The sequence below is a fragment of the Brettanomyces nanus genome, chromosome 1, assembly GCF_011074865.1.
Source record: "Brettanomyces nanus chromosome 1, complete sequence".
Classification (NCBI taxonomy): domain Eukaryota; kingdom Fungi; phylum Ascomycota; class Pichiomycetes; order Pichiales; family Pichiaceae; genus Brettanomyces; species Brettanomyces nanus.
In genome coordinates this window covers 1,665,363-1,684,341 of record NC_052374.1, presented here as the reverse complement: position 1 = coordinate 1,684,341, position 18,979 = coordinate 1,665,363, and the positions used below count along the sequence as shown (strand labels likewise).

At 40.8% G+C, this 18,979-nt stretch overlaps 10 protein-coding genes across 10 annotated transcripts; 5 read left to right on the top strand and 5 right to left on the bottom strand.

Annotated features, from left to right (window-relative positions):
* Positions 1 to 96: 96 nt before the first annotated feature.
* FOA43_000775 (uncharacterized protein) lies at positions 97 to 1,740 on the top strand (the record flags this gene model as incomplete). Its single annotated transcript, XM_038921101.1, has 1 exon — positions 97 to 1,740. One exon carries the CDS (start codon positions 97 to 99, stop codon positions 1,738 to 1,740), a length of 1,644 nt encoding a protein of 547 aa, XP_038777029.1.
* A 67-nt stretch (positions 1,741 to 1,807) lies between these two features.
* FOA43_000774 (uncharacterized protein) lies at positions 1,808 to 4,885 on the bottom strand (the record flags this gene model as incomplete). Its single annotated transcript, XM_038921100.1, has 3 exons — positions 1,808 to 4,606; positions 4,825 to 4,831; positions 4,881 to 4,885. The coding sequence occupies 3 exons, from the start codon at positions 4,883 to 4,885 to the stop codon at positions 1,808 to 1,810; spliced, it is 2,811 nt and encodes a 936-aa protein (XP_038777028.1).
* Positions 4,886 to 4,925: 40 nt separating this feature from the next.
* On the bottom strand, positions 4,926 to 7,595 carry FOA43_000773 (uncharacterized protein; the record flags this gene model as incomplete). Its single annotated transcript, XM_038921099.1, has 2 exons — positions 4,926 to 7,084; positions 7,580 to 7,595. The coding sequence occupies 2 exons, from the start codon at positions 7,593 to 7,595 to the stop codon at positions 4,926 to 4,928; spliced, it is 2,175 nt and encodes a 724-aa protein (XP_038777027.1).
* A 732-nt stretch (positions 7,596 to 8,327) lies between these two features.
* FOA43_000772 (uncharacterized protein) lies at positions 8,328 to 10,271 on the bottom strand (the record flags this gene model as incomplete). The annotated part of the gene is made up of 3 exons (XM_038921098.1): positions 8,328 to 9,124; positions 9,178 to 9,210; positions 9,374 to 10,271. The coding sequence occupies 3 exons, from the start codon at positions 10,269 to 10,271 to the stop codon at positions 8,328 to 8,330; spliced, it is 1,728 nt and encodes a 575-aa protein (XP_038777026.1).
* Positions 10,272 to 10,404: 133 nt separating this feature from the next.
* On the top strand, positions 10,405 to 11,914 carry FOA43_000771 (uncharacterized protein; the record flags this gene model as incomplete). Its single annotated transcript, XM_038921097.1, has 2 exons — positions 10,405 to 11,732; positions 11,908 to 11,914. The coding sequence occupies 2 exons, from the start codon at positions 10,405 to 10,407 to the stop codon at positions 11,912 to 11,914; spliced, it is 1,335 nt and encodes a 444-aa protein (XP_038777025.1).
* A 639-nt stretch (positions 11,915 to 12,553) lies between these two features.
* On the top strand, positions 12,554 to 13,663 carry FOA43_000770 (uncharacterized protein; the record flags this gene model as incomplete). Its single annotated transcript, XM_038921096.1, has 2 exons — positions 12,554 to 12,559; positions 12,755 to 13,663. The coding sequence occupies 2 exons, from the start codon at positions 12,554 to 12,556 to the stop codon at positions 13,661 to 13,663; spliced, it is 915 nt and encodes a 304-aa protein (XP_038777024.1).
* Positions 13,664 to 15,014: 1,351 nt separating this feature from the next.
* On the top strand, positions 15,015 to 15,470 carry FOA43_000769 (uncharacterized protein; the record flags this gene model as incomplete). The annotated part of the gene is made up of 1 exon (XM_038921095.1): positions 15,015 to 15,470. One exon carries the CDS (start codon positions 15,015 to 15,017, stop codon positions 15,468 to 15,470), a length of 456 nt encoding a protein of 151 aa, XP_038777023.1.
* A 32-nt stretch (positions 15,471 to 15,502) lies between these two features.
* RPT3 (26S proteasome regulatory subunit 6B) lies at positions 15,503 to 16,768 on the bottom strand (the record flags this gene model as incomplete). The annotated part of the gene is made up of 1 exon (XM_038921094.1): positions 15,503 to 16,768. The coding sequence occupies one exon, from the start codon at positions 16,766 to 16,768 to the stop codon at positions 15,503 to 15,505; it is 1,266 nt and encodes a 421-aa protein (XP_038777022.1).
* Positions 16,769 to 16,936: 168 nt separating this feature from the next.
* On the bottom strand, positions 16,937 to 18,028 carry FOA43_000767 (uncharacterized protein; the record flags this gene model as incomplete). Its single annotated transcript, XM_038921093.1, has 1 exon — positions 16,937 to 18,028. The coding sequence occupies one exon, from the start codon at positions 18,026 to 18,028 to the stop codon at positions 16,937 to 16,939; it is 1,092 nt and encodes a 363-aa protein (XP_038777021.1).
* A 201-nt stretch (positions 18,029 to 18,229) lies between these two features.
* Positions 18,230 to 18,937, top strand: FOA43_000766 (uncharacterized protein; the record flags this gene model as incomplete). Its single annotated transcript, XM_038921092.1, has 1 exon — positions 18,230 to 18,937. The coding sequence occupies one exon, from the start codon at positions 18,230 to 18,232 to the stop codon at positions 18,935 to 18,937; it is 708 nt and encodes a 235-aa protein (XP_038777020.1).
* Between the last annotated feature and the right edge of the window lie 42 nt (positions 18,938 to 18,979).

Sequence of the window (18,979 nt, the reverse complement as noted above, 5' to 3'; positions counted from 1 at the left end):
CGATGTAAAAAGACATCAAATTACGATTTTCCAATTCTGCCACAAGTATTTTTGTGGTTCTTTCAGTTTCCTCTTGGCATTCATTTTAGTTAAGTCATGTCCAAAGCTCTCGCTTCCTCAAGAGTCGTTATCGACGACTCAATTATACCTGCCACGATAGTTTTCTCAATCAATTCTGGAAAAATCCTTAATATTTTCAAGGATCGGATTCTTTCCAAGGAAGATCCTATTTTACAACAGTATAATGTTATATCCTATAGAAATATGGATCCGTACGTCATATTGCCGGGCCTAGTGGACTCTCATGTTCATTTGAATGAACCCGGTAGAACCGAATGGGAAGGCTTTGCTACAGGCACGCAGTCCGCTGCTTCAGGTGGTGTTACTACTGTTATCGACATGCCTCTTAATGCTGTTCCTCCTACCACCACTGTGGCTAATTTTAACAAGAAGATTGAATGTGCACGGGGACAGACTTGGGTTGATATGGCATTCTGGGGTGGTCTAGTTCCTAACAATTTGGACGATCTCATACCCCTTATTCAGGCAGGTGTAAGAGGCTTCAAAGGGTTTCTTATGGATAGTGGTGTTGATGAGTTTCCAATGATCACTCCTTCAGATATCAATAAAATCTTGGAGACGGTAAAGGATCAGCATACCATGATCATGTTCCATGCTGAGATGGACTCTGGAAACGAGCCAGATCAACTTGGTGGACATTGCGATAGTCTTGAAGTTCTCCCCAAAAGAGCTCTGCAAGAATACGGACCTTCTCTATACAAGACGATAACTGAAAAGCAGGCTGAACTTCTTTCAAAGTCACCTGTTCTTCAAGCTGTCGAGCCTGTAGTGGGAAGAATTTCGAAGATGATGAAGTCACCGCCTTTAGACCCTAGGTCATTGTCTTCAGACGATGTTACTCCTTTGGATATGGCCAGTCTAACTCATGATAACTTGAAATCCATTGATCCAAGGGAATATGATTCCTTTCTCGCCTCTCGTCCTGATTCTTTTGAAGTTACCGCCATTAAGAACATCATCAAATGCCAACAGAAAAACCCTTCTGTTCCAGTTCATATAGTCCACTTGGCCACTCAACAGGCTCTTCCTATCATCGAAAGGGCCAAATATGACTTAAAACTCCCTCTAACTGTTGAAACTTGTTTTCACTACTTAACCCTGAATTCTGAGGAGATTCCTGATGGTGCTACCCAGTTCAAATGCTGTCCCCCTATCAGATCCGATTCTAACCGAAAGGCTCTTTGGAATGCCCTTTTAGGTGGAGTGATCACGTCGGTTGTCAGCGACCATTCCCCTTGTACTCCGAATCTAAAGGGCCTCGACAAAGGCGATTTCTTTCAAGCATGGGGTGGTATTACCTCTGTTGGCCTTGGTATGATAGCTCTATGGACGGAGGGCTCTCAAAACTTTGGCATTTCATTAACGGATATTGCCAAATGGTGCTGTGAAAATACCGCTAAACAGGTAGGTCTTTCTGACAGAAAGGGTAGGATTGCCGCTGGTCTGGATGCAGACTTTGCCATTTTTGACCCAGATGTTGTTTACCAGTTTGAAAACAATAAGACTTATTTCAAGAACAAGTTGACTGCTTTCAACGGCAGAAAAGTGAAGGGTAGAGTTATCGAGACAATTCTCAGAAGTTACTCTATCTATGCTCTTGGCAAGGGAGTTTCTGAAATGCCTATGGGACAGTTGATACTAGAACCAAGAACAGATTAGAGAAGGAGCCGTTCGTCATCATCATGCCCATGAATTATTATAGTTTATATAGGATTACATACTTACTCTATAGACACCTTGCTGTTATCAGTTGAACAGAGCTAGGTTCTAGTTCCGATAATACCTGCTGCCATCCAGCATCGCCTAACCCATTCTTGAATCCTTGTAAAAGTATGCGGAAAGTCGATGCCAAGTTATCTCCGGGATTCCGGTAACTGCCAATGCAATCGATGAAAGCTTTCACAGCGTTGCGACCATTCACATCAGTAGGGTTGATTCCCTGTGGGTTGACAGCTATAATATTACACATACCTTGGAAGGACGTCTCTTTTTCTTCGTTCTCCTCAAGGTACTTCATGTAGCCGCACCAGGACGCAAGAGCTCGTTCTAGGTATGGGCCCATCTGCTGTGCGTTGTTAACGCCAAATCTGCCAATTGCAATCGTTGTATTTTCCAAGACCGTGCTATCAATACTAGTGTCAAGAAGCAAAGGCCCAAGCAACTTCATGAAATTATCCAAATACGGATTCATGTTCTCACTCGATATCCTTAAGGAAAGTTCACCCAAAGCCCAAATAGCGTTGTTAGTGGAAGCATTGGTATCATAAATATGATTACCGATCTCTACGCCGATATCAACCATCACCTCATGCAAATGCGGAAGCACAAATGGCTCCATAATGTAAATGCACAAATCTCCGAGCAAAGCGTAGGCACTTTGACGAACATCATCTACCGGATCATCAAAGCAAGTCATTAACAATCGCATCAATGTATCACCAGACAGAAAACTTCCGCTACTAGAATTTGCAAGTTCACCAAAGTGATTCGACAGTCCTTGTACGAGACCATCAATTAGATCAATTGATGTCACAACAAAATCTTTTTCAGGAGCATCAAAAGAGGCATCTGAATGGGCCAATTGATCCTGCTCAATACAGCGAGAAAGAATTCTGATGGCCCTCTCATAGACAGGCACAGCATAAGGAGCAAAGGATTCACCCAGAGCCGCAGCAACAGAAGACATGCACTCAAGAAGAGGCCACAAATCTCTGTCATCGTCACCAAGCTGCTGCCATTTCTCTATTAACGGTGGCAGTAGCATCTTGATATAAGCTTCATTGTAGCATATATGTTCGCCAATCTTCTCAGCAAATGTCTGAACTGTATCGTACAAGATGATAAGATTTTTTCGCTGATACTTATGGAAGTATACCTGGAAATGCTGAAGCAATGGCTCTATGAACTGGGAAAGAAGGTCAGGCTCTGCATTCTCAATAAAGTCAGCCAATGCAGAACAAGCACTCTGCTGAACGATTTTCTTAGTATCCAAAGCGCAATCCATAATGGACTCGAAAGTTGGCCTAAAATAATTTGCACAAGAGCCACCAGCAACAGCTTCACCGCACACCCAAACAGAATATCTAGCCAAAGTCCAACACGTGATCTGTCTCACTCTTGGCTGAGGATCCTTTAATCTCTCTACAAGGAAGGGAATCATCGAAGGTAGTTGAGGTGTGGCTTCTTCCCAGCAACCTTCAGCGATAGCTCCCAAAGCAAGAATGGCAGCCTCTCGCGTGGGCCATTCCTCAAATACAATACGCTCTTTAATAACAGGAAAGGAGGATTTAAGGACTTCGTGCGGGAACTTGGACGCCAAGATATCCAATGAAGCAGCAGAACATTTTCTCAACGTCCAAGACGGATTCAAATCAAGATCATCATCTTCATCATCCTCCTCCTCCTCATCATCTTCATCCTCAGAGTTGCCATTTTGAGTCACTGACAACTCTTTGTTAGTCTTAGCCTTAGTGACCTTATGAGCCTCCTTACTTCGAGCAGCCTGTGGACGTATATCTTCATCACGATCAGCAACATCCTCATCATCCTTCTCATCCTGTCCTTCCATTATAAAGACCTCCATCTCGGAATAAACCATATTCCTTAGTAAGACCGGAATGATCTGTTCCAACTTTGGTCTGAGAACATCATATGAAATATTTGCAGAGGCAACCGAAAGTAACACTTCACAAGCTTGTAGCGCAACCTCTTCATCATTATCACCGATAGAATGAAGGCAATAATCAATGATGCCATCTAAATGAGGCAGTATCTGCTGAGGAGTGGCATCCAAAATACTAGAAAAGGCAATACAAAGACCAATGCGCACTTTAGGATCAGGATCTGTAGCCATGGAAAACAATCTAGCCATAAACTGATCCAAATTAACCAAAATGGATTGCGATTTGATGATCAGGATATGGTTGAGACAAGACAATGCCAAAGCCCTCACACGTCCGCTTGGAGAAGATGTTAGCTCGATAAACCTCGGTACCATGTAATTTAAAGGCCTCTGACCATCGTATTCTCTATCCAATAACCATGCAGAATCCTCACAAATCTTGACTAAAGTACTCATCGCACCTTCTTGAGATTCCGTGGTACCGGCATCACCGGTGGCAAGTTGCATTAAGTTAGGAAGGATGTTAGGCCATTGACTTACTCCCAAAATGGAAAATAGAGTAGTAATGACATTTCCTGTAATATTTCTTACAAGATTTTGACCATCCAAAAGACCCTTTGGTATGTCCTGTAAAATATGTTCACGCAAGTCCGTGGTTTTATTAGCCCAATTCTTGATGAGATCATTCTTGATCAAAAGACCGGCCGATGCTCGAACTTGGGGCTCCAATTGGCCACCTTCAGCAAGAATGTGTAGTAGGTAGTTATCAAAATCCAGTTCCGATTTTACCTTCTCTAATGCTTTTGTTGCCTGCACGCGAGTACTTGTATCCGAGGCAAGTGTGCCAGAAAGAATCTGTACTATTTGGTTGAGCGCTTCTGGGTTGGGCGTCCACGCTGACATCTCTTTTCGTTTCCAAATTTAATGATCATGCAATGAGGGAACAAGTTATAATGGTGGCTTCTCGGCTTGTTTTTCAAATCTTAAAAAAACCCTTTTAATGGCCGTATAAGTGAGGTGCTCTCTGACTTTCAAGTTGAGGCTTCGTATTCAAGAGTTCACTATGTTCAAAATCTTACAAGTAATAAAAAAAATTTCGAAGAGAAAAAAATTATTTTGACAATGTTTCTTTTTGTTACATCAAAAAGAATCAAAGGGTTCCTCTGAGAAAGTAAACTTCATATTAATGCATAAATATATAGGCATCAAGTAGATCTCAGATCTAGAATGCACTGTTTATAGACATATCACTTAACATCTTTTCCAGCTCTTCAAGATGGTCCATTAGAGGATGAAAAATTTCTGTAGTAACTGGATGCAATTTTTCTGTAACGATGGTAGAACCTGAGCTTTGGGAGCCATCGTCAGTCTCCGTACCAGCTTCTGTATTAGTTTCTGTACCGGTGTCCGCTGTTGGCGTCCTTAAAACAGAAGAACTTGTATGTGGGGATGATGTAAATCCAACAAATGAATCAGCTGTAGTCAATGACGATAGAGTGTTGTGATCACCGAGCTGCTGAAATTGTGCAAACATTGTAGAAGATGCTGCGGATGATATTGTCGATGCTATAGACTGATCCTTCTGAATAGTCTGATCATCCACCTTCATTTGATTAGTTGCAGGGGCTGCATCTAAAAAGTGAGATCCTTTAACTTCGCGGCTGCTGTTGAACTCGGGACTGTTCTTAATGAGGTCATCGAGCAGCTGAAGACTCTTGGAAAGAGGAACGTCCGACTTTTCTGTTCTGTCACTATGTGTCCTATTCTTATCTAGCTCAGCATTTTGCTGGAGAGGTCTTGTCTTTTTCTGCAAAAAATCGGCCCTATTTTCACTGAATGACCGTATCTTCATACCTATTTCTATACTTGACGATGACTTTGATTTGACCTTTGTTTTTGGCTTCAATTCTGGTGTCCATGTATCCTGCTCACTGTCATAATCCGAATTGGTAGATGGAGAATATGAACCAATGGATCCTGCACTTGAAGCAAATGGAGGTGAAGGAGGTGGATCAATGATACTGTGAATCTCCTGGTACTTCTGATTATACACATCCAGGTCCTTGATGAGGAAATTCGTCTTACAGGCACGTTTAGGCACCACGAGAGGTGCCATCGTTTCCTTTTGAGGAGACGAAGAGACGGATTGCTTTTCCTCGGTGTCTTCCTCGGGTAGATTTGGCAGGGAGCCGGCGAAGGTAACGCTTTTCTTCACTATACTCTTCGCTCGTTTCAATGAGCTCTTTCTTGCTAATTGTGAAGAACTAGAGCTTACCACCCGTCCTCCATGACTTTCTATCGATGAAGAGACAGATGTGTTTGGGGGATCAATATTTAATGATTGCCGACTGCTGTCACCAGTATTATCACTAGTATCACTAACATGAAGATCATCCAAGCTCCTGTGTTTGGTGAAGGAGGGATTAAATTCAAACAATTTCAAATCATCTCGAGAAAGATTAGCTTTTCCCTTACCTTTCTCTAAGATTTCATTCTTCCAACAGTTCAAACGAGCCAATCTTTCCCCATAAGTCTCAAGAATCTCGGCCGGAGCAAAACCTACCTTACCATTGTTCAATCGTCTGACCAACCACCAATAGCTATCAGAATCATTCAATAGTTCAACAGAATCATCCTTAAGAAGTTCTATGTGAGAAGGATCAGGACCGTTGAAATCATATAACGCATACATCTTGCTTGGATCCAATTCTCTGGGGGGAGAAGCGGGAGATGATGGTAAAATACCGTCTATATAGTCATTAAGCTTGTCATCATTTATTTCAGAATCCGTTGGAGAAGGTAACGGAGAAGGGGAAGGAGGCATATGGAACTGTTCATGTGTATTTGAATTCGAATCTGATTTTGAATTCGACTTCGCATTCAGCCGTGATTTCACTATGGACACTCTGATTCTGTCTGTGAACTCCCTATCAGTCTCTAACGTTCTCAATGGAATTCTCTTTAGTGTATCATTAAATTTTGAGTCTGTTGTATCGGGACGTATCACAGTTGAAGACGATTGTGACGACCCAGAGGATGAGAATCCATCCAATGCAGTGTTACCCGTCAAGACGTGCCTTGGAGGAACCTCCAAAAAATCGTAGTTCATGTTGAGATCCTCATTTCGATCTTCATCTATGTCCAAGTCCTTACGGGTGAACTGCTTGTCTTGTGGAATGTACTTTATAACAACTGAGGAATTGTCTGTGCTGTTGTGCTGATTCGCCGAGAAATGATCGGGCTGCGAGTGCTGTGAAAGTCGTGAGTGCTGTACACCCTGAGAGCTCTGAGAGCTCTGTGAGTTCTGCGAGTGCGAAAGCTGCCCTTGATCTGGCAACGACAATATTTGCCCCAAGTCCATATTCAGCTGCCGACTCAATGCTTGATTTGTTGTTATGAAAAACCGAAAGGTACAGTGGTTTAAACAGAAAAGAAATAGATGAAGACAATGTAAAAAAATACAAAAAGAAAAAACGCGTTGGTGATACTAAAAAAGTTAAGAGACAAAAAGGAGTCTAAAATTTAAAAGTCAAACAAACGTACGTAGATTGTAGGTAGAAATGAGAGAGAGGCAAGCGAGGAAAGGCAAGAAATATACAAAAGTACATCTAATAGCCCAAGAGAACAGGTTTATTTGCAATCTTGGCGGTTCTTATTATGGTTAACGATAAATCTTCGTCCCCCTGGATCAAAGGCCCGAAAGAAACGAAGCGCGTCAGCCTGGAAAGTTTCAGAAGGCGATTAATTTGCGTGCAAAGAGAGGATATTTTATGCACAATTATGCACAAATTATTGGTGTGACTATGACCTCACGGACAGACACTGCCTGGATTAGCAATATATGACTCGTTAACTCTGTGATCCTAATGTACCTACAATAACCATCATACATTTTGATACTGCTTCTGCCTCCGCCTCCGCCTCTCTTCTCCAAATCATTTTTACTGGAAGTCATCAAAATGTCAAATATCTCTTCCGCCACGTTTTGTCCATAATAAAGAAAGTGCATAAAAATTCAAGCCCCCCCCCCCGCTGTAGAAAAAAAAACTAGACATAACAGCAATTGGTGCATATACCCCGTCATCCTGCCTTTGTTCTTGATACAATCAGTGCTATAACCTTTTTTCCGCTCTTTTAATCGATGTCTTACGCTGTAAGTAGTCTACTTTCGTTTCTCTATCCTTTCTTCCGTACTAACACTTTTTAGCCACCTTCGGGTCCTCCTCCAGAAAAGCGAGGTGCAGCCGCTGATTACTACAACAGCGGCACCAACTATAAGCGTCCTCAAGGGCCTCCACCTCAAAATCAATATAACAGCCAAACACAAGGTCAAAGAGGTTTTAACCAACAGCAACAACAGCCTGGTTACTATCAGCAACCTGGCTACTACCAACAACCTCCCATGCAACAAGGTTATTATCAGCAGAGTGGGGCATACCCTCAACAGCAGCAGCCTGTGTACGTTCAACAACAACCCCAGTCGCGTAGCAATAATGGGGACTGCCTCACTGCATGTTTGGCCGCTATGTGTATTTGCTGTACCTTGGACGCTATTTTCTGATCAGTTATGTTGCTCCTAATATTTGATTTGGATATAATATCTATAAAGTTAGATCTTAGCTGTTTATTTAGTTTGATTGAGTTTCTTTATAATCTCTTCTAATATTCTCACCTCGAATACTCCTTTTTTATAAGCTTCGTTCAGCTCTTTTTGTGGCTCAACATCTGCTCGGTTACGTAACCGTTCTATTTGATCGCTGAGTTCGTTTATTTCTTCGTCCCTGGTTTCCAACTTTCCTTGTAATTGCTCGTTCAACCATTCCGTTTCTGATAGCTTTTCTTGCATCTGTTCATTCTGCTGCAATAATTTGTAATATCTCTCTTCTGGAATCTCTGACGCTTGAATTCGGTCAGTGGTCGACTTCTCTTCACTGTATGGTGTAAACTGCATTAGAAATTCTTTGTCTCTATTATCCAGATATTTTAAATTCGTACTTGCCCATCCTGTATTGCGTCCTCTAACTCCAGTAACTACCAACAATGAACATATCTGGTATATCTGTGAAACTAATTCGGTAAGCTCATCTAGAGTCAAATCCCCTAGCTTCATATTTTTGCTACAATCTCCCTGCAATTGAACATCTAACAGAGATACTGATTGGCCATCAAACTTGGAACATTCAACCCATCTCATCACCGCCGGAATATCTTTAAACTCTTCTTTATAGTACTCAATTAGATCTTTGAAGCATCTATACTCGTTCTCTTTTTTAATCTCCTCCGCCACGTCTCCTTTATCTTCCCTCTCCACACCATAGAGATACACCAGAACATTTTGAATAAATCTACTGGACAATAGATCACTCAATTTGGCTTCCTTAGGTATTAAAATATCTCCAAATTCATGAATCTGTGAAACCCCTCAAGATTAGTAACACATACGTATCTATCAAAAGTGCTGCTCGCTTACTTACCCAACTCAGTGTCGCCCGAATCACATTCAACGGCTCTTCGTTATACCCTATAGTACTACTCATAGCTATTGAGTGAAAAGTGAAAGGTTGATTAAGCGCGCTAAATGCTCTCATTATTACTCCTTTGGGCTAATTACCTTCTGCTTAATCCGCTCACGCTGCTTATCCTTTTTCTGCTTTTAAGAGGAATGCGGACCCTGATTCGCATGCGATGTTTTATCAACCTTCTTATTCTTGAAGCGCCTTTTATTCTTTTTCTTTTTGAGGCTTTGCACAACGTTATCGCCATTTGCTTTCTCTTCAGATCGAGAATTGATCTTATTTTGGTTCTTCTTCTGAGAATTTCTCTTCTTTGTAGTTCTCTTGGATTCTGTTTGAGCACGTGTAGTCTTCTTTTTACCCATTTTGTTTGCTTTCTTCTTGCCTTTTATTATTTTCTTTGTACCATTATCATCACCTAAGAACCTCATCACTTTAGCCAAGCTGGCCTCGTCTGGATCCTCAAGATAATTCACAAACGTCTTGAATAGCTTTGTCTTCTTGATACTAAAGTTTGATGAAGTTACTTTGCTCCTTCCTGTTGGTGGCATTTGATAGTACATGGCCCGTTCAATTACTGGCTTAAACTGCTCATTCTTCCTCTCAACTTCTAATTGCTTTCTCAATGCATTTTTAAGTTGCTCCTTTTCGTTTTCTTCGATAGCTGTTGTGTCTCCCTCCACGTCTTGTGTATCTTCTTCAGCTTGTCTTTCCTTTGTAGAGTTCACAAAGGTCAGCTTCTCCAGATATCGTACACATCCTGTTGCACTTTGCTCGTTCTTCAGTAATAGATAACACCTTGAATTAACAATTCCATCGTACCGATTTTCGGGATATTTTCCTTCCACAAAGTAACTCTCAAGAACATTGTCATAAACTTTGTTGTTCTCCTTCAATCTGTCCATGAAATCATCTCTGGAGAGTAACGGTGGTAGCCTTCTTACGACTATTTTCACCGAATCTTCGCAATTCTGAAACTTATGTTTTACAGTCCCCTTAGTGCTTGTCTTGCTTTCACGTATTCGAGTCTTCTCAGTACTACTCGTCTCCATCATTTTCAGTTTACAGAGAGTACCGATCTAAAGAAATGAAGAGTGAAAAAAAAATTGACTCCGTCGCTAAATATTTCTGCAAGTTGAAGCTCTGATTTTTAAGGTAGTCAGTTAGCTCTATTGTCATAGACCAGGTATGTCTGGGTATTCATTGGAAACCTTTTTGGTCGAAGTAAAACAGGCAATCAATACAAATAGTCTTAACAAGGTGCTATCGGTAAATCCTGCCACTACCAAACACATTCCATTACTTCAACCCTTACTTCAAACCTATGAGGACAAGCAGTTGGATAGCATCATTGAAAACTTTCACTTCTTTGACAATAATTGGCCTGCCTTTGAAATTGTGCTACAGAAATATTTGATTTTTGTCCGAGACTTGGATCCATGGAGCTTGCTCGACTCAATAGACCTTCTGATAGCGTTCTATGAATCAATTAGTATCGCGTTGAATAACAAACAGTTTAATTCATATTTGTTCCCTCTCACGTATGATCTAACCAAAATGTTGATTCCTTTAGCAAAATTGGTGGATAATAAGATGATGAAAATAGAAAATAGATCCAATAACTTCCCCAGAGTATCGTATCTTTCGACGATCATGTTGAAAGCTTTGAACAATATCCGAAGCTCGCCTGACCTTGACGATCATGTCAATCCCTCTATCAAATACACCATATTTGTTCTAATGTATATCAGTATTACACTTTGCAACATCTACATCTATATTGATTCTCCCATGCTTTGCAACAATGTGTTCTCAAACATAAATGTGCTTGGTTTAGATAGAAGCCTGATCACTATGTCTCAACTGATCAAATACAGATTTGTCCTCGGCAAATTCCACCTCTTACAGAGCCATTACTATTTGGCGTTTCACCATTTTGAATGGTGCTTTCTAAACAGCCATTCTGGATCTGAAGTGAGATTCCTTGTTTCCATACTCAAATACCTAATTCCGTGTGGACTTCTTATGGGAAAGGTCATTGATATTCGTTCTCTTCAAAATATAGTAGGAAACGACGAGAAAGGTATTAAGTTGGTCAATCTCTACATGCCAATAATTCAGTATTACAAAAATGGTAATTTGGAGAATTTCACCAGATATGTTAAAGTGAAAAGAAGCTATTTTATAGGATTAAGCCTATATGTAGGCTTTCTTCAAAGAATCCGTATTCTTATCATCAGAAATCTCTTGCGTAACGTTTATAGATTTACCCAAGGATTGAAGTTCGAAGATGTACGCCGAGCTTTAGAGATCTCATTGAATTCCTCACAACATAAGCAGATGGATCAATTGTGGTTCTATGTGATTACCGATCAGGTGGATGACAAAATAACAGAAAATATTCTCATGGCTTTAATTGATAGCAATTTGATTAAGGCTAAGCTGACCGCCACGAGGAGCATTGTTCTAAGGAGAACGGGATCGTTCCCCAAGATCTATGACATTTATAAAATTAAGTATGTAAATGATAGCAAGGAAAATTGGATGGACTGAACACAATGCCGATCCACATGCATCTCCAATTTTCCCCTTTGAGCTTACAGGTTATCGTTAATTAGAGTTATTGTCCTCAATGGTGTCTAAAGTGCATGTACAAATTCTAAAAAGATTATGACGCTACTTCATCTGTAGAAAGTAAATGGTCATCTAATTAGTCATCCAAATTAGGTAAATAATCTTATCCGCTAAGTAAGCGTGTTTGAGCATCTTCCTATTATGGCTTTACCGAAAGGTACGAGTACAAATTTCAAACAGAAGTGCCTATCTGCCTTAAAGAGAGACCGCACTTTTGAAGACGTTTACGCTTACAACGGATAAAGAGCTGTATGAATTGAGAGTACAGTGCTTGGTAATCGATGATCGCGCAAGATCTGTTGGCGGGAAAGTCGGCTTAGCTCGCCTGAACAAAACGAATAATACATCAAAGTTTATAATCCCGTGGGATTGAGCCTCAGCTTGAAGGGGTAGTCAGCGCGGTGTACACCGAGGACGATAAATTTCAAATTTTTCAGCCGTAATCAAACGCGTTCGTTACGAGACGGACGCGTCACTTTAATATTTTTGTTTTGTCAAAAATGTCAAGAATCTGGAAAGGGGTAAATAAAGCACGTATTTTTTCCAAACCATTGCCAGACTGGGTCAATAAAGTGTCCTAAAGCTTGATATAATGCGCCCGAACTTCCCAAAGTGGATAATTAGCATCATTTTTCTTTGTTAAAACGGTTCCATACGTGCTTCATTCTAGCCTTTACAGTTTGAATAGTACCTTTGAGGACTTATGGTGGTCCCTTTAGAAGGGGCGAAGGCTACTCGGCTGATCTCCTCTGGCTCATTCGTGTTATAAAAGATGTAAATTTCCGGTTGAAGGAAAGAGCACACTTATATTACTTCGTTAGGTCTTATTTTCTTCTTACTTTCGTTTCCTCTTTCTTTATCACTTCTCGTTCATTCGTTTACTATCCCAGTGATAATTTTTAAGATGAAGTCTTCTACAGTTTTAACAATTATTACGGCCTTGGCCTCGTATGCTGCTGCAGGTTATGTTCCAACTGCACCATGGTCCACTTTGACTCCAACAGGAACTATCAGTGGTGCTACCACTGATTACGCAAGTACTTTCGGTATCGCAATTGAGTCTCTTACTACAAGCAACAGCTCTTTGGCTAAGCGTGCAGTTGCCACTCAGATTGGTGACGGTCAGGTTCAGGCCACAACTAAAACTGCCTCTTCTACCAGTACCAAGAACGCTAAAAAGACCTCTGAAGCTGTCGTCTCTCAAATAGGTGATGGTCAGGTTCAGGCTGCCACTTCCACTAAGGCTGCCACTTCAAAGAAGATAACTTCTACTGCTACTGCTGCTGCGGTTGTGTCCCAGATTAGTGATGGCCAGATTCAGGCTACTACTGCTACTAAGTCTGCTACCAAGACTGCCACGGTTGCCTCCCAGATTAGCGATGGACAAATTCAGGCTACTACCAAGACCACCTCTGTTGGTGCTTCCCAAATCACGGATGGTCAAATTCAAGCTTCTTCCACCTCTGCTGCAAGTTCGTTGACTTCCTCTGACGATGCCTCTGTCGAAAGTGTTGCTTGTTACAATGAAGGTGATTTGGCATTGAATTTGAATGCCAGTATCTTGACAGATGCAAAGGGTAGAATCGGTTCTATCGTTGCCAACCAACAGTTCCAGTTCGACGGTCCTCCACCACAAGCTGGTGCCATCTATGCTGCTGGCTGGTCTATTACTGCAGATGGCTACTTGGCCATTGGTGATAATACTGAGTTCTGGCAATGTTTGTCTGGTACTTTCTATAACTTGTATGATGAGAGTATTGGAGGTCAATGTCACGCTGTCCTATTGAAGATTGTGAACTTGACCAATTGTTAAGGTTAAGAAGATGTCACTTAGAATTATGACATTCTTCCGCTTGCATAAATTCCTTTCTCCTGTTCATCGTTCAGGTGGGTTCTTTTGTAAAATTAGTTTCCATTTATTTTAGATGAATATAGCTGCATTTAATTGATTGAATATTAGTATCTCTATTAATAAAAGTTTCATTATTTAGTACTGGTCGCGGACGGTACCCAAATCTAAGATCTCACTCCATTACCTTGGATCTTGACATGACATTTTTTTTTTTCATCTTCTGTTAATGTTGTCCTCTGCACCTTCATTCTCTTTCAAAAGTTGGAAAACTCTTTACTTTGTCTTTTCAACTGTAGTCAGACTTGTTGTCTGTTTACAAACTTCATATATTCATCCTGACGAGTTCTTCCAATCTTTCCAATGCATATACAATGACAACGTTCCTTGGGAGTTTTCTGATCCAGATAATATCAATCGTTCTTCTGTGCCTTTATATCTGGCATATTATCCCATTATAACCATTTCATCTTGGCTTCGGCTTAGACCGCTGACCATTTATTTTTTAACCAAATTGAATATATGTATGCTGACGTGGTTCGTGGAAGAATGGTGTCTCTATAGAATTATGCCCATCAAACAGGAGCGTATCAAAGCTTCTTTCTTTGCTACAACTTCTTTCGTTACACTTGTTTACCAATCACATACATTTTCCAATTCCTTGGAAACCTGTATTCTCTTACCGGTGATATACATCATCAATGATATCAGAGAATATCTGGAAAGGAAGTCTTACCACCAGTCCCACTCTTCACTCAAATTACTGTCGTTAGGATTTCTGGTATCCTTAGGAATCTTTAATAGAATTACGTTTCCTTGTTGGTTGCTTCTTCCCTCTATCTTCTTGCTCAAGTTCTTCCTCAATCACAAGTTGCGATCAATCATTCCAATGGCATCCTTTATCTTATGCACAGCTGTTTTCATATTTGTCGACACTTATCATTTTCATGGTGACTTTGATCATGGCTTTGTCATTGCCCCATTATCAAATCTTCTCTACAATACCAGCTATGATAATTTGTCTCAGCACGGTATTCATCCTCTTTATATGCATGTTCTCTTAAACTACCCGCAGATTATGGGTCCTCTACTCTTTTTGCTATTCCCATTCAATCGTGACTACATTTCCACTACTGCATTTCTTTCTTACTCTTCAGCAATTATCTCTCTATCACTTATTCCCCATCAGGAATTGCGATTCTTAATACCAATGGTACCTCTAGCTTGCTGCTGTGTCAGTCTAAAGGGATCCAAGAGAATGATATCAAGCATCATAAGATTATGGATCTTATTCAACTGTGCAATGATCCTTATCATGGGTATTCTTCATCAGGGAGGTTTGATTCCGGCTGTAGACTACTTGCAGCAAAATGTAAGTGTTGATAGTAATTTTCTATTCTGGAGAACTTACAAGCCACCTACCTGGATGTTGAAGAATGGATCTGCGGACCATGTCTATTTTAATAAAGACAGTGACGATTTATCTGCAATTGATTACTCATCTATAAGTCAACCTTTCACGGTCGATTTCATGGGTCTTGATTACGATCAATTTCTTCCAATCTTGGAAAAAATAACAACGGTTCATAAGGGATCTGTATATCTAGTGGCACCTCTAAATGCGATGCTCACCTTTCAAAATGTTACTACCACATTCAATTACACCCAACTCTGGTCAACCGCTTGGCATCTTGATATGGACCACTTCGAATTTGACAAGTTTGGTTTCAAAACGTTCACACCAGGGATCGGCGTCTACAAACTGCTATAGATATAGCTAAACTTGTGATTATTACATCAAACTCACCTATAGAACTCAAACTTATCCACTTCAGTACCTGTCTTCACCTGAGAAGTGTAAGCCTCTTCCAAATCGCTCTGTATGATCATGTATCTATTCTTTCTGACAGCTCTGAGGCCTGCCTCCTGCATTATGGCAGCAATAACGGCACCACTCAAAGGATCATTTCTCACAATGAGTGAGTCCAAATCAGCTTCTGGCGCAAGCGACATCTTAGAAGCAACCGTACTGAAAATCATCCTTCTTTCTCTTCTATCTTTTAACGAAGGAAATTCAATTTTTCTGTCCAATCTTCCGGGTCTTAATAAGGCCGGATCTAATGTATCCGCTCTATTGGTAGCCATAATCACTTTGACATTGGTAGATTGATCAAAGCCATCCATCTGCGTCAAAAGCTCGATCAAAATTCTCTGCACCTCTCTATCCGCACCTGTCTGAGCATCAAATCTCTTTGTAGCAATGGCATCGATCTCATCGATGAATATAATGGAAGGAGCATTTTCTCTGGCCAGTCTGAACACATCACGAACCATTCTTGGACCTTCACCAAGATATTTCTGTACAAACTCAGAACCATTTACACGTATGAAAGCGGCAGTTGTATGATGAGCGACAGCCTTAACAAGCATCGTTTTTCCCGTACCAGGAGGTCCATAAAGTAAAACACCCCTTGGAGGATCAATACCGATCTGTTTATACATATCCATTTGTGTTAATGGTAACTCCACTGCTTCACGAATTTCTTGCTTTTGCACGTCCAAGCCACCAACATCGTTGTAGGTAACATTTGGTTTGACCTTGTCGCCTACAATAGAGATAGACGAGTCGGCCTCTGGAGGTAGAATATCCACTAAAGCGTTAGAATGACGATGTAGAGCCACCGATGCTGAAGGCTTCAACAATTCTCTGTCCAACGTCGAAAGAATTCTCACCACATAGTTTGAACCTGTGGTGGAAGAAACAATACCAGTATACTGGTCAATAGGTTCAAGAAACTGACCTATGACTAAGGGCACAGATTGAATCTTTTTCACCTCTTCTTGTGCACGAATCAACTCCCTTTTTAAGTATCTCTGTTCATCCTTAATATATTCCTCCTGTAATAGAATGAGTTCAAGCTGCTTCTGAAGCCTCTTAAGCTTCAAATATACATCCTCGGAAGAGTTATTTGTGTCAATAAACTTAGACCTTAGCTCATGTGCAGATTTTGCCTTGAAGGCAGAACCATTAGCTGCAGGCTGCGGTGTTATTATTCCAAGTTCTTCCATCGCTAAAAAGAGTGCAAATTATACAAAGGCGAGTTAAGAAGATGTGACGTGAAAACATATGAATGAACTGAACGACTGCGAGAAACAATCCGCCACCGAAAACTCGTGCCAAATTTATCGGTCTATCGACGCGTCTGTAAATGTTAATGGGGAACTTGTATATACAGCTTAAATAAAGTGACCCAACAGGCAACCTAGAGCCAGCATAAAAGTCGAAAATAGGTATAAGAAGCCTTGGAGATCCCTTTTACTAACAGTAAAGGTATCCATACCAATTGATCCGACGGGACTTAAGACTTTTCCAAACACTAAACCGATCCAGTTGGAAAACGAGTTCCAGGAAAACTCGGAAGGTAAGAGGCTGGCAGTAATGTGCTTACCAGCAGTTTCATCAACCTTGAACAGTAATTGTTCCTGTGATGTCCGTATGTCTTTCCTAATGCTATTTATCTCCGTGGCCATCTCCTCGTTCTTGACGAAAAGATCTCTGACCTTTTTCTCAAACGAATTAACCAACCGGAACCGTTTGAAAGGCTCAAAAACAAGCTGAACAAGAAGAACCAAAAGCAAGTTACCCACCATAATTATCACAGTACCCCAAGTAGAAAATTGCCGTATCTTATCAGACCAGACTTGCTCCTCATGATATCTATCCATGATAGATTTAATGAGTTGGTCGTGAGTGTCATCATCCTTCTTCTCTAACTCATTTAACTCTGTGCTTCTCTTCTGAACTTCTTGTTCTAAAGCATGTTCATTCATGTATAACTTTGTAAAAGTCTCCAAATCCGTAGGAGTCCAACTACTCTTCCTTTCTAATAACTCGTTCATCTCCTTTTGAGACTGTAACCTCTGCTCTATAGCATTATTATAGGCCACCTTCGCAGCAGAAATATGATCTCTTAATTCTCGCATCTTGTATTCATTAGCTGCAATCATCTCCTTCAATCTATTTACCTTTGTATATCCTGTCAAGTCATTCACAACCCTTGAAGCTATACTAATGGAGCTCCTCAACTCTCTAACGTTTGCATCAAGTTTCCTACTAAAAGTTTTATCCGGATCCGTCGGCTTTTCCAATCGTTTCTTTTTGAATTTTGCCAGCTCTTCTTTGAGTTGTTTGAAGTTGTCTCCTTGTACAACAGAATTGACAAATCTCAAAGCGCGATCTCTATATGAAATATATGGAATAGCGGTATTAGGTGAAGATGATGGCGACTCCTTCCCTTTTGGAGGAGGTGGAGGCCTAAAGGGAATCATCCTAGGATGAAATGTCGCAAATGAGCGAATGAGTACGGCAGGTTTCATAAATCAATAGATAGATAAGATACAAACTATTTAACTGACTACCTGAGAATTTTTGGAGATATTTTCCCCAAGTTCTACAAAGAAGCGCGATCCAATGAATACTTCCCTCATCCAAACAGGAGGAGGAGATGACAGATTAGGATGAAATTTTCTATGAAACCCAAGAATGAAGTTGCAAAATCCAAGAAGAAGGTAATTGGAGGGTTTTCTTTGAAGAATAAAACTAGAGATAGACGGACCGTTGTCAAAGTTGTGGACTTGAAGTCAAGTAGTGGTTCACTGTTTGAAGGCAATAAAGATTATGATAAAGAAGGCCGTAAATTGGCAATTAGTACTACAGATGAGATTATGAAGAATACGGAGAAACCAGCAGAGATTGTCATTAAGCCTGTACGTCCTACCCTTCTAGTGGCGAAGAAGCAGATGGATAATGAGACAGGAGATGAGCGTAAAAAGACACTGAGCTACGGAATCAATATTCAGAGTAAAGATGTGGAGAATGATAAAAGCAGGAGGAGAAGTCCGGCCAGATTTACGGAGGCTGCCCACTCAATAACGCAGGATGGTGTCACAGAAACTACCATGGACAGTTACAAAAAAGTACCCGTGGAAAGCTTTGGAGCTGCCATGCTCAGAGGAATGGGATGGACAGGAAGTGCCAAGAAAGCTGAAAAGGAGTCGCTAAAGGAAGCTGAAAAGCTAAAATCGAGACCGCTTCTACTTGGTCTGGGTGCCAAACCATCACCTATACAATTGGACCCTTCATATAGAGTGGTTAGTGCCAGTTACTCGCCGGTAATGAAGATGGAAGCAGCTGACGGAGATGAAGGGGAGCGTTTGGACAAAGGAACGAATCGATAAAGACTGGCAAACTTCAGAGACAATTTTTGTCATTTTTATTGT